The following is a 16,554-nucleotide window of genomic DNA, read 5'->3' on the forward strand; positions in this document are numbered from 1 at the left end:
TGATCCAATTAATTAATCGATTCACATTCTGTTAATTTTTTCCAAATAAAACAAAGAATGATAACCAGGTAAAGTATTACGTTATGTACACATAGGAGCAAAACTTTATTCATATTGCAAATACCATGGACAGTGAGAGCTATCATACGAGATGCTGCCAGAAAAATGTGTGTATAATGTGAAGATGAAACATTAGACCTAAATATACAGAATAAAAACTAAAACACACACACAGGACTTTTGTTGAGTCTTAAGAGAATAAAATGATCTGAAACCTTTACAATTCATAGCATATGATTTCAAATGATGAAAAATGTAATCGCCTGATTTCCTTATTGCTCTAAAACAGAGCAATAAGGATTATTTCCTGAAGGTGATGTGTACTTCATGTTACTCCATATTTACTGCTTAGCTGTTCAAACTACTACAAAAACGTTAAACTATAATATTAATATGAAAGCCATCCAGATAAATTTGCATGTACAGTGTATTACAAATAGTGTACAGTTTATATTTTGCATTGTACGGTTCTATTTTTCCAGCCACAACATCCATATATTGAATGTACATTTTGCAATCAGTAATTTCTGACCACATTGGCTATCAATACATGTGTTTACACAATTATAAAAATCTGTAATGGATTACAATTGTGTAAATGTCTCCAAATATTATTAATAATTTAATCATATAAGTAATCACCTTAATGCAGTTATTTTATTAGTATTTTTATTTTATTCTATTTCTTGAAGTTTTCTTCGTTGACGAGCTTTTTTTTTTTTATCCCGGAACCCTTACTTGAGGAAACCTCGGGGAAGATATTTATGGTCACGCCGAAAGAAAAAAAAGAATAATTGGAAATTAGCAACGTTTATCAGATCATTTGCATAAGCACACGGTGGATATGAAGTGACCGGTCGTTATTCGAGGTACAACCCCGGGTCCGTGGAGGAGAAACAGCGCATCGTACACGGTGAGCTGCAGCCACACACCGGTGTTTGTGTTGGACGCGTCCGAGCTAGCCCTCATTTCGGCTAGCGTTAGCCAAGTGCTCGCTAGACTTCCACAGTATTGGGTTGTTCTCTCCCTGCGAGCGTCGACAGAACCACCGCTTCGTGGGCGGAACGCTGCCCTTTTTCCTCGCCGCCCCAGTTAATATCAGCTCGCCTCGTTTTACTGCCACAGATGGACACAGGCGCGTACGTGGTTTGGACGTTTGAAATTGCGTTTATTGTGTAAGTAGCTAGCATATTTGGTGCACTGACTCAGCTTTGGAAAACAATAGTATTCATATGCATCCAGTCAGGAAGCCCGGTAACTGGCGACAGCTGCTTGATGTTCGTGCTCACTAACAATAACAACAACACAACCCACTGGCTGCGGAGGGAGCTTTGTGCTACTGGCTAGCTGCCTCCATCCTCGGCCATTGGGGGGTGGATTCTTCCCAGGGGTCGTATCATTTGCAATTTTTAAAGCATCCACCTCTGGTCGATATTTCCGTCCTTTATCCGTGCGCATGTATGCCTGGTAATCAGTGTGGGATACACACGAATGTAAACAGTGTGAGTCTAATCATAATAACCTGATGTGGATGGAACCACCAAAAGATCCAGTGAGTTCAAACACAACGTACAGTATGTCCTCAGACTCTTACCACCAGCTTAGAAACACGAGCTCGCATTAAAGTTACGATGAGATCTCAATGCTGTTACTATAATATTTAGAAGATTGTTATGCCTAGAAGGTTTGTTTTTCACCCCTGTCCATTAGTTTTGTTTTGTTAGATTTTACACAGAATGCAAAAACTTCTGGACAGATTACTATGAAACTTGGTGAAAGGGTCAGGGACGAGCAAGATCCCATTAAACTTTGGTGTGGATCCAGGATTTTTTTTGATTAATCTCCTAAACGTTGCGAGAGTGGATTGAATTTAAGGGAACTTTTGGTCCTTGATGGAGAGATGTGCTCCAATCAGTACCATTCTTGTTGCCTTAGTTATTGAAATGCCTACCACATTTTATAAATGACCAAAAGAAAACCAGGCTCTCCGGTTTGCCAACTTCTCCTCTAACTACCTGCTTTTAAAGGTTTTTATTCAATGATTCAGATAAAAACTATACTGTATATTTGACATTCTTTGAGTGTAACAGCCCAAAAGAGTTTTCCCCTTTTAAATTTAAAAAGTATGTGAAAATCCCGCCATAGAACTTGCTGTTTTAGTTGTGTTGCCCCTCACTTATTATTGATATATTTTTGTTTATGTGTTTTGTTTTTTGTATGGGGGGTAGATTTCTTCTTATTGTATCACATTAGTAACTATTAGTGCTTTTTTCTTGTGTGAGACTGCTCGCCAACTAAACCATAACTTGAACTAGGTCTAACATGATAGGCTAGTAGCTAAATAATTAGTCAGTTAATCATTTAGTGGATAGAAAATCAATTTCCGACAACACTCATGATACTGTAATAGTGAAACAGTATCATCAAAAACAATCATTGTAGTTATAGCAAGTAGTTATACCACTGTTCATTAAAGATGTGTTTTATCACGTTAGGGCTTCTGATGAAGGTGTGTAGGTAATACTTTAAGAGCCCTGCAAGACGCCATGTCTGAAGAGGCAAATTCGGAAAGTGACCTGGAGCCCAGCCTTAACAGTGAAGAGGAGAATTTAGATGATGATGATGAGGAAGAAGAAGAGGAAGACGTGGATGAAGATGAGGATGAGGATGACAATGATGGAGACGATGAAGATGACAGTGTTGGTGAGTGATGAATTTAATTATTTTTTTGTGCCTTTTATGACTCTAATGAAAAACTGAAAACAGAGGGAAGAAGTGTTGTCTAATTGATAGTATTTTTTTTGAATATGTATTAGAAGTTGGTGCTTGATAAGTTGTCTGTTAAGACTTCAAGTGAAATGCTGTCTCTTCTTTCTTAAGATCGGCCCGCCAGTGCCCAGGATGGCAGGGACTCCGCCTCAGCAACCTCCGGAGAGCCTTCCTCTGAGCCTCCTTCTCGGCCTGCATCGCGCCCGTCCTCCGGGGCGCCCTCCAGATCTCCGTCAAGACCTCCCTCCGGCTCTCAGCCTCCAAGCAGCCCCAAAAGCGCAAAGAGCAAATCACCTTCCAGCAAAACCAAGAAACAAAAATCCTCTAAATTAACCAAATCCTCCAAGTCTTCAAAAGGCTCGAAAACCTCCAAGCCATTAAAACCTGTACACATGAGGAAAAATATCAGGTACATTGATCTTTCCCATTTGGTCAAATGAATAAGAAACTTCTAAGCCTATCAAATATTACACTATACTGTAACATGACCTTTTTCCTCCTTTGCTTACAGAAAGCTGCTAAAAGAGGATCAGCTGGAGGCTGGGACCAAGGCTGCTCAACAGGAAGAGATGGAGAGGCGGAAACGTCTGGAGCAGCAGAGGAAGGACTTTCCCACACCAGCCCCAGTTGTCCCAGACTCTCAACTAGGTGACTGTCGCTTGCTCAGTGAACCCTGGATGTTTTTGCATCCGGTCATATTTCTGTTAGACAATCATTTCTGTATTTAATTTCCCCACTCCCCTTCCATCTTTCCAGCAGTGGACACTGCTTTGCTTTTAGGAGAAGTATCCCACCTTGTTCCGGCTCACCTGATCAAGCAGGATGTGATTTGTCTGGACAGCAGCGGTGATGAAGATGAACAAATGGAACCCGACTTGCCTGCACTTGCCATCAGAGATGGTAAGAGAGGAGAATTTCATAAATCATTCGACATTTTGATTATCAAGCAAGTTCTCACAAAGTGTTTATTTCACCAATCATCACCCAGATATAATTGAGCTCAGCTCTGGGGATGAGGATGCCCTGCAGATAAGCAGCGAGTCGGCTGATGAGGACGCTGATGGCACCACCGGCTCAGAGGAGAGCAGTGGGGCACATATCAACGATGCTTTTAACCTGCCTGACGCCCAGGGTCAAGTGCTGGTTAACATCAATCACCCTGCAGAGGAGAAAGACATTTATCTCGCTCCACAGCTGGCCAGGGCTGTCAAACCCCACCAGGTAAACACAGCGTCTCATTCTCTCTTGTACTCTCGAAATATATACTCTGTTACAGACACCCAGAGTCCAGCTTGTTTTATTACAAATGCTATCCATTTCATCTCGTAGGTCGGGGGGATCCGGTTTCTCTATGATAATCTCATTGAGTCTCTGGAGCGTTATAAGACCAGCAGTGGATTTGGCTGCATCCTTGCTCACAGCATGGGGTTGGGCAAGACACTGCAGGTCATTTCCTTCATTGACATCCTACTGAGGAACACTGAGGCTCACACTGTGCTGGCCATTGTCCCAGTGAGTACATGAAGTGTGAACTGTGTTAAAAAGAAAGCAATGTAGTTAATAGAGTATTCATTAATTTCCTATCAAGTATAAACTTTATTTAGTCTAAACTAACCACCAAAATGTTTCCTCCGAACAAGGTGAACACACTTCAGAACTGGCTGACAGAGTTTAACCTTTGGCTTCCACCTCAAGAAGCCCTCTCTCCTGACACTGACCCTACGCTCCTCGCTGGCCGATTATTCAAAGTTCACATTCTCAACGATGAGCATAAGTATGTAACATGCAACGTTGTGTGTTTGTGTGCAAAGTTTGGTCTTTATTAATAAACCGAGCTTCTAATCATTCTGACTGTGTGACCCGCAGAACAACACCGGCTAGGGCCAAGGTTGTTGAGGACTGGTCTAGAGATGGAGGCGTGTTGCTTATGGGTTATGAGATGTACCGTCTGCTGTCCATGAAGAAGAGTTTTGTTACGGGCAAGAAGAGGAAATCAAAGAAGCCTGCAGGACCAATCATCATTGACCTGGATGAAGAGGACAGACAGCAGGAACTCATGAAAGGTAATTTAAAAGTTTTAAGAGAAGCGGTGAAGTTGTCTATGCACCATAAACATTTATATAAGGATATGAGTTACAAGCAAACTTACAATTATAATTTGATGTATTTATTTACAGTCTCACTTCACACAATCTTTACTAATTTCTTTGTCCTTTCAGGAATTGAACAATCCATTGCGCGGCCTGGTCCAGATGTGGTGATCTGTGATGAGGGTCATCGCATTAAGAACTACCATGCCAGCACATCGCAGGCGCTGAAGAACATCCGCTCCCGACGTCGAGTAGTTTTGACAGGATACCCACTGCAGAACAACCTCATTGAGTACTGGTGCATGGTGGACTTCGTCAGACCTGACTTTTTAGGCACAAGGCAGGAGTTCAGCAATATGTTTGAGCGGCCCATTCTGAACGGGCAGTGCGTGGACAGCACACCTCAAGATGTCCGCCTCATGCGCTACCGCAGCCATGTGCTGCACAGCTTGCTGGAGGGTTTTGTGCAGAGGTGAGCTCTCTTTCAGAGATTAGAACATTAGACTCCCATGGACAGTACTTAATTTTTGGTGATTTTCTGGTTTACAGACGGGGTCATGATGTGCTGCAGGACCAGCTGCCCTCCAAACAGGAGCATGTCATCTTAGTACGACTGTCTCCCATTCAGAGGGCACTGTACACTGAGTTTATGAAACGCTTCAGAGAAGCAGGAAACAATGGCTGGCTTGGTCTTAACCCACTCAAAGCCTTCTGTGTGTGCTGCAAGGTGAGACTGCTTTTTTGTTTTTTTATCTTAAAATCTTGTCATCATTTTTGAGTTGCTAATTCCACACGTTTCTTCATTCCTCCAGATCTGGAATCACCCTGACGTCCTATACGAATCCCTGCAGAAGGAGACCCAGGCCAATGAGCAGGACCTAGACCTGGATGACATCTCTTCGCGTTGCCCTGCACCCGGTGCTGGCCTCAAGGCCAAAGTAGCCGACTCAAGCAACAGCAAAGTTAACATCACCCTGCCACCACTCAATCATTCACAAGAAAAGGCCAATCAAGTCATCACATATGAATGGGTATGTCAGGACACCATTATAACTGCAGTAAACTAAATATCCACTTTTGATGCAAACGATTTTTTACACTTAAGTGTATTTAACTGCTGTTTTTCCATTTATTTGTTTCAGGCTAAGAACATAATGGCACATTACCAAACTGGACTTCTCCAAAACTCTGCCAAGATGGCTCTACTCTTTCATTTGATTGATGAGAGTGTGAGAAAAGGAGACAAGATTTTGGTGTTCAGGTAAGATCTCTTCCCAGCGTAGATCTCTTTATACACAAATCCAACATCCTTTTGACGGATGAATCAGACTTTTGGAGTTTTCAGAGCTTTTAAAAGACTGTTTGAAAAATATGTTTTAATCCTCCCACAGCTTATTTTCCTTTTTATAAACAGGAATATTACAATTTACCACAATGATGGCATTTAGTGACACAAAATTGATTGTTGTTTGTAGTCTGTGACTATTAAACACAGCAGTTTATTGGATTTCACATTATTTCTTTAATACTAAAACACACTTTTCTTACCCATTCTTATCTGTGTCTGTCCTGTTGCCACTAGTCAAAGCTTGTCCACGCTGTCTGTCATTGAGGACTTCTTATCAAAGAGACCGGTGCCAACAGACGTCCTCTCATCTGCCACGCAAAACCAAAACTGGATTCGCAACCTCAATTACTACAGTGAGTCATCCAATCTGTTCTCTCCTCCGTGGCTTTCAACTCTGAAACCTCATAGCTTTGAATGTCAACACATTTGCTCTGTGCTCTGAAAACAAGCATAATCAGGAGCAATGTAATTGGAATTCGACAAATATGATGTACTCTGCATATTATATTTTCTCCATTTAACTCGTTTTATATGAACTTGGTTTGTTCAGATTATTTGCAATGTAGTCAGCTACTCAATTTAAATAATTTAAAAGTATTTTCTACTCATGACATTTTCAGTTGAAACGTTTGAAACTTGTCAATGTCGCTTCAGTCGGTCAGTGAGTGAGAAGTGCTTTTGACTAAAAGCAAGAAGGGAGTGAGACACTGTCAACAATGGTGGAGGAGAAGTACATCCCAGCTGTCACTGACTAGTTTATTCACAATTGAACATTGAATGGATGTACAAGCACTAGAGGACGGTTTCTGTAACCTATCAACCACAAGCGTTTGAGAGAAGCACTCTGAAAGTGAAGTCAAGTTCACAACCTTTTATCTCTGTTATTCAGTGAAAAATATCACCATGATTCACTCCATTTCATTTGTCTCTAATGTAAAGTGTATTCAGTTGTTGTGTTGTGAATAGCTGATGCATGTTTGTGTCTGCAGGACTGGATGGGAGTACGTCTGCCACAGAAAGAGAACGACTGATCAATCAGTTCAATGACCCAGAGAACACGGCAGCATGGCTTTTCCTCCTCTCCACCAGGTCTGTGTCTCTAATATTCTTTTTTTCGTTTCTCACACATTCTCCACACACTTGTGGGAAATTTGTCTTTGGTTTTCTGTGTTCCTTCCAGAGCTGGATGCTTGGGAGTAAATCTAATCGGGGCCAACCGCGTTGTTGTGTTCGATGCCTCCTGGAACCCTTGTCATGACGCCCAGGCTGTGTGTAGAGTGTACCGGTATGGTCAAAGGAAACCATGCCACATTTACCGCCTTGTTTGTGATTTCACCCTGGAGAAGAAAATCTATGACAGACAGGTCTCCAAACAGGGCATGTCTGGTAAGAAAGTAAAATACTTTGTTTTTTATCAGTACAACTTTAACACTGTAATGTCCAGTAAAGCTTGATTCACTGTAGCTCCCTGTAAACTGTAAACCCTCACCCAGTCTCTTTTAACATATGTGTAACCTCTTCTTATGTCGCTGATTACTAATACTTATATCGATGATCTTGTTTGTGTGTGTAAATATAGACCGTGTAGTTGATGACCTGAACCCAGTGCTGAACTTCACTCGTAAGGAAGTGGAGTCATTGCTGCACTTTGTAGAGGAAGAGCACGGTGCCAATAAAAACCATCTGGGATCCTCGGACGACTTTGAGGAAGTGCTTTACCAAGCTTGTCAGCGGTACCCACACTTCATCACCAAGGTACAGTAACCAGGACCCTGAAAGAAAGGATGTTTTTTGGTGTTTTGTTTGATGTGTTTGAACAGTAGGTACTTAATAACTTACCTGAAAGTGACCCAAGCATTCTCCTCAGTGGTGGTCTGACTATTATGATACTCTAATATAGTAGCCTCAGTCTGCAGATCCATAAACACAAACTTCCTAATGCCCCTGCCAAAAAACACCAGGAAGGTTCATTTTCCACAGGATTGCCACCTGCAATTATAAAACAACATTTCTTCTTACTTTAAATTCCAGTCTGTAAACAACAGTAGAATCTTAACTTGTTGTCATCGCCGTAATAGAAGTCTTGTACGGGCTCCATTTCCCCAACTGAATGGTTAAAAATCTGAATCCTATCTGAAAAGAGCTAGAGTATGTCTGTGGGGAAATAGATAAGCAGGAGAGGAAAAGAAAAACCAGAGGAGCCATGATTATTTTATTAATATTGTGAATCCTGTATAGACTGTGATTCTCCTCTGGTATGTCAGGGATTAAACTGCATCTTGCTTGGAATAATTTTAACTTTTTCCACATGTGTCTTTAGCAACCTTTCCATCACGAGTCTCTGCTGACGGACCGGAAGGAGTCGAAACTGACCAAAGCGGAGAAAAGAGCGGCCAAGAAGAGCTACGAGGATGAGAAACGAGCTTCTGTGCCGTACTCTCGCCCTTCGTACGCAACCTATTATCCAACCAGTGATCAGGTGCTCGCGAACATACCAGCATTTAACCAACGGGGCTGGTGAGTTTCAGTCTCAATATTTTATCTTGCCCTCCTTTCATTTAGTTGTTAGCTTACAATTTACCTCTGTTCTTTACCACCTCATATCTTCAACTACAATCTTGCTTTTAGAGTTTGCCGGATTAAAAACATGAATTAAACATCTAAATCACCCTGGACTCAGGCTTGAATTATCAAAAGTCACAATCTCCTTAAAAATCTAGAAATGACTCTGCCTTGCTTACTGGTAAACACTGAAAACTTGTTTGATTGAGGTTCTAGCTGTACATATATGTTGCTGCTGCTTGAGTAAATGTGTGTGTGGAAGTTCATCTCATGAGTTCAGGGCTCATATTTCCAGGCGTCCCATGGCAAGGCCAGATGACAAGCCTGTAGCAAGTGTCAGGCCCATCCAGTCAACCCCAATACCCATGATGCCTCGCCAGGTCGGCATGGGCATAGCGGGCTCTAGCTCAGCCGGCAGCCTGCCTGTCAACTTCCTGCAGAAAGCTGGAGTCTACGTGCAGAGGATTGTAACCACAACCGGTAATGTGTAGTATTTTTTAAATCTTTTATCACTGAAAATACCAAATAAGACCCATTATGTTCATAGTTTAATTCGCATTAAACTTCGCTTTCAACAGAAGCAAAGTGAATTGTGTCTTGTGAAATGTAGTGACCAGACATTAACATCAGCCTTTTTGTCTGGATCTGCAGATATCGTAATCCCAGGAGCCAACAGCACAACGGATGTTCAAGCTCGCATTAGTGCAGGAGAGAGCATCCATGTCATCAGAGGATCTAAAGGTATTTGCGGCAACACAACAATTTGTCTCTGCTTATGAATAATTTTCATAAATGCTTCTCACACTTCATGTTTCCTCCAACACAGGAACCTACATCAGGACAAATGATGGAAGGATTTTTGCTATTCGTTCAGGAAAGATCAGTAGACCAACGCTCGGCGGCTCTGCTGCTTCAAGAGGTACAAATTCATATATTAAAGCTTTCTCCTCCATAGTTTTGCCATACAGCCATCCAAACAGCTCCTGTAACTTTGTAGATGGAGTTTTTGTATCTCGTAACCTTTCATGATTGTATTTTTCTGTCCTCTCCACAGATACCCAAGGATCCCTGATCCATTCAGTGAGTAATGGCTGTTCATCCCCTTTTGATCAGCAGCAGCGCTCCCCCAATGAGGAACAGTGTTCCTCCCCTCTGAGCGCTGAGATTCTCAGAGAACTCAGCCGCTACACTTCATCTACGGGCGACGAAGCCACCGGCGTGGGTAACGAATTGCCGTCGCCCCCACATGTGTCGGCTGTTCCAGCAGGTGATGGTGACGATTCTCAAACCAGTCCGACTGGTGATCCCGGCAGGGAGCGCAGTGACAACCTCATGAGCTTGGCATTAGAGTTGCGTGGCGCCAAACGCAGAAGTACTGAAAGCCCGGGAAGCACACAATTAGGAGGCAAACGCACCTCTTCTGCAGCTCGTTTCCCCGGACTGTCCATGGGCTCCAGTGGGCTCAGTTATCCTCCCATGGGTTTGAACTCTTCCTCTCTTCTGGGCAACCTAGGGCACATGAGTCACCCACTTCTAATGGGTGGCAGCGGTGGATCATCATTCCTACAGACACCAGGACAAACACTGGCCGACCTACAGACTATGTTCCCCTCTGCCGGCTCAGACCTCTTGAGACAGTCTGCCCCAGGGAATGGACACCTTCCCATCCCCTCCTCTTCCTCCCTGTCCACTGTATACTCCTCTGCTTCCACCACTGCCCCCATGTCATCGACACCCTCAGCAGCAACTTCTTCCTCCATGGCATCAGGTTCTCTGCCACCATACTTGATGAACCCAAGCATGGCTGGCCTGCTTTCATCAGGCTTCCCCCTCAACTACAGTCAGTCGCTGCTGTCCGAGCAGAGGATGTTCCCCACCTCTCTTCTTCCTGGGTCAGGGGGGTACCCTGACTCCAGTTCTTCTACGTCCAGCTTCCTCTCTCATTACAATCCCACCTCCAGCCTGTTGGGGGCAGCTCTGACCCATCCGGACCGTCACCAGATCACAGAGAATGGCGGAAGTAGTTCGGATGACGATGTTATAGAGGTTATGGGACAGTAGCGACTTGTGACGTCACAGAGAGGCAGTTTCACACACAATCTTGTTAAGTACATACGGGATGGGAATAATAACATGTTTACATAACTAAATTAATTATTTCATAGTATCTACCCTAACTCATAAACTGGTTAAAGATGACCAGAGGTATTGTTATATTTTGAATGTTTGAGCAAATCAAAATGAAAGTGAGAAAAAAGTGAATACAAATAATTGTGAGTAGCGAAATTTGACAATGCATAAATCACCTAATTGTCAAGGAAATGAAATTCCCATTTCTATGGTCTCATATAACTTTTCTCACACACAAGGAATTTTACCTGAGAGAGAATCAATGTGAACCTTCATGACAAAGTCAAAGTAACAAATCCTAATGCTGAATATCCCAGACTTCACCTGGAGCATCAGAGCAGTGGGAACAGACGTTCTGTCAATTGGGGACCAGCTGAAGCTTTCGGTGGCTTTCTAAGCACAGCCCCTCCTTCTACATTTGTAAGCAAGGCCTCGCTGGGCCGTTAGATTTATTCTAATGAATTCAGATGGAATAATGTTATTTAAAACTGTTGGGTTTTCTCATCATATATTTTGCTGGGAAACAGTCAAGTACTTTCAGATATGTAAGCCGAACTCACCTGCTGAACACTGATTTACTTATTTCAGTTTTTTAAGAAAAAGAAAAGTGGGAAAGCTATCAAATAAATAGGTCACAGAGGCTAAAGACCACGGTGTTATTATCTGGGGAAATCCATTTAATATATCAAGAGAAAATCCTTCAGAGTTTACCTTTAACACAGAAACTTTAGGCTTTCAGAGCATATTTTAGTCTTTAGCAATTTGATAGACATTGTGGCATCCCCTGTTGAAATGATGTTATGTGTGAAACAATAACTGAACATGTTGATACTTTGTAAATACCAGTCATTATCATTGTTTATATTGCAAGTCGATACTGTGCAGTGTGTAGATTTTGGTCATAGGGAGAAGGCTTATTATTACGACTATCATGATGACAAACATGCCTTCACACAAGTGCTGGGCAAACAAATTTATGTTCAACTTCGTAATTTTCTTTCTTTTTTTTTACCAAAATGAATGTACCTTCATATCAACCTTTGATAACACAGGGGCTGGGACATGGATTCAGACTGTGTCCTTTAATTTTTAGCCTTAAATAACACATAGGGGTCTTTAGCATCACAGAGGAAGATCTACTGAGCATTTAGACAAGTCGGTGACAAACTCAAAACACCATTCTGAGGCAGATTCAGCATAATTACTAAAAGCACTAGGTGTGGAAGCCAAAAGGAGCACAAACAAACCCAGTGTGTCCTCGGTATAAGATGATTATCGCTGAGTCAACCTACATGACACGTCTTTTTTTCACAATGACTTTTACCACAGATCACTTTAACAGACTCTTGAGAACACGTTACCTAAACTGTAGAAACTGTTGCATTTGTACAGCCTGAGTGTGTGAAACCTTAAATCAATGTATCCACCAACCATCAAATCCCACCTGAATAAGACTTCAATACAACCACCAGTGACGTTGTAAGAATGGTGTTGGGTGGTGTGGCGGCCTTACCAAACTGACATTGCCATCGTAGTGTACGTAGCGTCAGTAGTGTCGGTCAGTGTGGATCTGCGGTGCTTTAGGGAGTCCAAGTCTTCGCTGTTCTCTGTAGCCTTGTTTCTGTGTTGTGATGACACCTTGAGGTATTTAGATGTAGGAAGGTCCCTCTCCTCCGTTAAGTAAATAGGTTAGATGCAGTGTGGAAGCCTTTAGAAAACACTGGATAACCTGAGACAACAGATTATTCCCTACGAAGGCTCATGTCTGAGTACTGTTCACCTTTAGTTTAACTTTGTACCGGCTCCTTCCCTTCCGTCATGGATGATTCATTTTTTTATCATCAGATGTCTTAGAAACTTGTTTTTTGTTTTGTTTCAAATGTGAAGGTGGAGCTGTCACTTTGAAAAAGGATCATATCTGGTACATTATACTGACCTTTATTTTCAGTCTTCTTTATCTGTTGGAAACACTACACATATGGATCATAGAAATTATATCAGTATATAAAAGAAATCCCCATCTTACCCCATTCTTGTCAATTGTGTGCATTTTTCATGTTTCAGGGGAACATTTCATTTTTTAAAAACTGTTTTTTATAACTTTAATTATCGGTGTTCGTTCACCTGACAGTTGTCTCCTGTATTTCGGTGTAAGTCTGAAGTTTATTTATTTATGTAAAATATACTAGGTTTGTTTTCTTTTTGCTATTACTTTTTTAAACATTTGTTCACTTTGACCCATTGACGGCTGATCCAGTAGGAATTTCGTATATGCAGCCTAGATCGAAGCAGAAAAAGACTGTGTTATCAATGTTATTTTAACAATAAAACGCATACTGCAGTGTGAATCATTGACATGTACTTTTAATGTGGATACACCTTTGGTATGACATCATCAGACATGGTCAAGTCAGTAACCAGGAGGACAGATATAAAATGCAACACAAGATACAAAAGTTCAACCTGAGATCAACAAATATTCAAGGCAGTATTTAATGAGATCATGACTAAAAATAAAAAAAGTACACTGAGATTTCTGATGAAGTTTTGGTGATGTCTTATAATCTTATTGTGTCAAAACCAACCTCACACTGTTCAGTCTGAAGAGAATATTTAAACCATTTCTTTTTATTTCACTAACTGACTTCTTTTGCTAAAACCTGTCACATTTGAAGCTGTTAAGTTTTTAAGGATACTGAGTCTGCAGCAATGCTAGCAGCTTGGAGAATGTAAAGGAAACAATGCTTTGCCAAGTGCTATTGCTAGCATACTGGTGTTTGGTAGGTAACGTGAGTGGACATAATCATACACAGTTTATAAAGATGGACGACACATGACCGCTCCCCAAAATTGAAGCTAAATAGTCTTGATCGCCACCTGCTGTAGTATAGGACATAAATTCTGCCTCCTCCATGTGAGCTAAAGGGACATGGGCCAAACAAAATTTTGTGGTTCAGCCTTCATATCCAGGATGTGTTGGCTTCTTGTCTGGATAGTGAGAGAAGGTGGACACACTTCCTACATCTTTATATACAGTCCATGGTCGAAGTTAAAACTAGTATGGATTAAAACATCAGAAGCTTCAAACAAACAAAAGAAACTCAGCATGGGTGCGTAACTGTCAAATGAAAATTCCTCAGGTCGTTGAGCCCTTCCTAAAAACCCCAAATACAGAGACGCGTAGACTCAGTGTCCTCTATTTCAGCCACAGTCAATAAAATGTTAATGTTAAAGTCCGGTGACGTCTCCTCTGTCAGGCCTTCAGACGTTTCTTGGCCATGTATGCACTGGTGACTTGGTTCATTATCATGAGAGCGCTGACGGCCGGGCACAGTGCTGACAGGTACCAGTTGTAGTCCTTGACAGAGGCGGTGAACCAGGCCGAGCAGAGGCCGAGCAGCAGGCTCATGCTGCCGAGCAGGTACGTGATGAGCCCGGACGCCGCGTGATAGCGCTTGAGTTTGGCAAGGGACCAGCCTTTAGCCAGGGAATGGTAGATGAGAGGCAAAGCTGCCAAAGACTGCAGCGCGACCACGCACACCGTGAGCAGGCCGAGCAGACCGTGCCATGAGGTGAAGTGGGGTTTACTGTTCAGGTGTTTGTTGTAAAAGATGGCTGCCAGGCCCAGGACCGCACAGGACACACACAGGCACTGCAGGATCCAGTGAACACGACCTTTGGTCTTGTGTGAGCAACCTTTGATGGGGGAGCCGTGGGGGGAGAAGATGAGTATGGCTTCTGTCATGAAGAAGGAGAACTGAAGGGGGGAAAAAAGGAAATATGTCAACTGATGATTACATTTGATCAACACTTAAAAATTACTATTACTTTGTGAAATAACTGGCAAGAGGTTTTCTACTGATCAACCAATTTAGAGCTGCAACATGTATTTGATTAATAAATAAGTTGATTGCATAAAATTGTGGGCATCTTTCTGTTAAAATCCAAATCTACTATTTTGTCACAATTTGATGCATCTAATATCCCAATGCTCGTGTTTTTAACTGATTCTGCAAAAAGAATTTACCAATAATATAGTATAATGATTATTTGCTAATTCAATTTCATAAATGTGTTCCTGTTACATTCAAATTTTACAATTGTTTCCTCGTGTTCATACAGTATCTTTACTTATGTCTTACTTTTAGTGATGTGTCTATTATTACTATCCCCTAAAGGGCTGTAACACAGCATGTTTCCCCATATTGGGACAAAATAAATGATCTTATCATCTTATCTTATTTTCATAATGAGACTTAAAAATAATCTGTTTCCAGCGCCTACAATTATGATCGTGTACCTTCAATGTCATATATGACAATAGGTTTTGGACAGTTATGTTGCAGCCCTGAACCAATCAATCAACAAAGTCTTTAAATGTATATGCATGATCTTTTTCACGTGTTTACAGCTGAGTGCTTTTATTTTTGAAAGCTCCAACTCACAGCCAGCGTCATGAGGAAAGGATGCCAGGAAAACAAACCTGGAATAACACGAAGGAAGTCAAATGAAGTCAAATAAAGTCAAATGAAGTCAAATGAACACAGGGACGACACATTATGAACGTGTGATTGTGTGTGTGTGTGTGTGTGTGTGTGTGTGTGTGTGTGTGTGTGTGTGTGTGTGTTTGTGTAACATCACTCACTGGTGCCAGGTCGGGACATCAGAGCGATGAAGAGGCTGAAAACGATGCAGATGAAGTGGGTCAACACAGCTGAAGCTCTCCTGGTAAACCCGTAGATCCGCGCCTCAGACTCGCTCTCTATGTTGTTTACAGCCATGTTCCGGCAAAGACGTGTTTTATAAAGATATAAACATGGACGCTGTTAACCTGCGGTCACTGCGCTGTTGTTACCCAACGTGAACTCTGCTGCAGTCGAACGCGGAACTGATGCTGGATGGAAAGTGTGAACTCCTCCGGCCCGAGTCCGGCTTCATTCACACACCGAAGCTTGAATAAGAAAACGACCCTTCATAACCAACCAGCTGTCACACGACCGCGTCTTAAAGAATCACGATTATAGCTTCACAAAAGTCCAGTCCCTCATGTACTGTTTTGAATAATAAAAAAAAGAAGTCACACTTCCGCTCAGATTTTTCAGTGTAAAGCGTTGTATCAATCTACCACCTCTCCAGAATACAACTATACCAAATATAGGTTACTGTGAGAGAAATATGTACATTTATTACAATGAATGGTCCATTTATGGTCAAATTAATGCTCTATGTAGAGTTTGTACGTGCAGCACATATACATCTGACGGCTTTATTGTGAAACTACGATTTCCGGAAGTCTTCTAGTTTGTTTTGTTATTATCGTGTAATTGACGAACCTTGTCCAGGCTGACGTGGAACGTTTCTGGAGAAATGGTCAATATGGTTCAGTCATAACCTGAGCTGGAGCTGTACAGTTAGTGTAAATACACGTAGTGTTTCAAATGTTGAAGGTTTTATTATGAATAATAATAATTACAGTTCACAATCATATTCCAATGCAGGCAAACTCAGGATATTTATATATGTATGTATGTGAGTAGTAAGAATGTTTGTGTGTGTTAGTGTGTGTGTGTGTGTGTGTGTGTGTGTGTGTGTGTG

The 16,554-nt window shown here is 41.8% G+C and overlaps 2 protein-coding genes across 4 annotated transcripts; one reads left to right on the forward strand and one right to left on the reverse strand.

Annotated features, from left to right (window-relative positions):
* Positions 1-826: 826 nt before the first annotated feature.
* rad54l2 (RAD54 like 2) lies at positions 827-13,311 on the forward strand. 3 transcript variants are annotated; one of them, XM_062402373.1, is made up of 22 exons: positions 827-973; positions 2,556-2,763; positions 2,941-3,238; positions 3,341-3,477; positions 3,586-3,729; positions 3,818-4,050; positions 4,159-4,341; positions 4,470-4,603; positions 4,696-4,892; positions 5,049-5,391; positions 5,469-5,646; positions 5,732-5,950; positions 6,062-6,180; positions 6,502-6,620; positions 7,257-7,356; positions 7,448-7,653; positions 7,847-8,022; positions 8,588-8,784; positions 9,125-9,309; positions 9,481-9,570; positions 9,656-9,748; positions 9,884-13,311. In XM_062402373.1, the coding sequence occupies exons 2-22, from the start codon at positions 2,607-2,609 to the stop codon at positions 10,888-10,890; spliced, it is 4,515 nt and encodes a 1,504-aa protein (XP_062258357.1). In that variant the 5' UTR covers positions 827-973; positions 2,556-2,606; the 3' UTR covers positions 10,891-13,311. The 3 variants fall into 3 exon arrangements, with proteins under 3 accessions (XP_062258357.1, XP_062258370.1, XP_062258361.1); XM_062402386.1 differs by having other exon boundaries at positions 3,589-3,729; XM_062402377.1 differs by lacking the exon at positions 827-973 and adding an exon at positions 1,062-1,235.
* Positions 13,304-16,024, reverse strand: LOC133967146 (transmembrane reductase CYB561D2). The gene is made up of 3 exons (XM_062402398.1): positions 15,605-16,024; positions 15,405-15,442; positions 13,304-14,716 (listed from the first exon to the last, which is right to left on the reverse strand). Exons 1-3 carry the CDS (start codon positions 15,738-15,740, stop codon positions 14,213-14,215), a joined length of 678 nt encoding a protein of 225 aa, XP_062258382.1. The 5' UTR covers positions 15,741-16,024; the 3' UTR covers positions 13,304-14,212.
* Between the last annotated feature and the right edge of the window lie 530 nt (positions 16,025-16,554).

The sequence above is a fragment of the Platichthys flesus genome, chromosome 2, assembly GCF_949316205.1.
Source record: "Platichthys flesus chromosome 2, fPlaFle2.1, whole genome shotgun sequence".
Classification (NCBI taxonomy): domain Eukaryota; kingdom Metazoa; phylum Chordata; class Actinopteri; order Pleuronectiformes; family Pleuronectidae; genus Platichthys; species Platichthys flesus.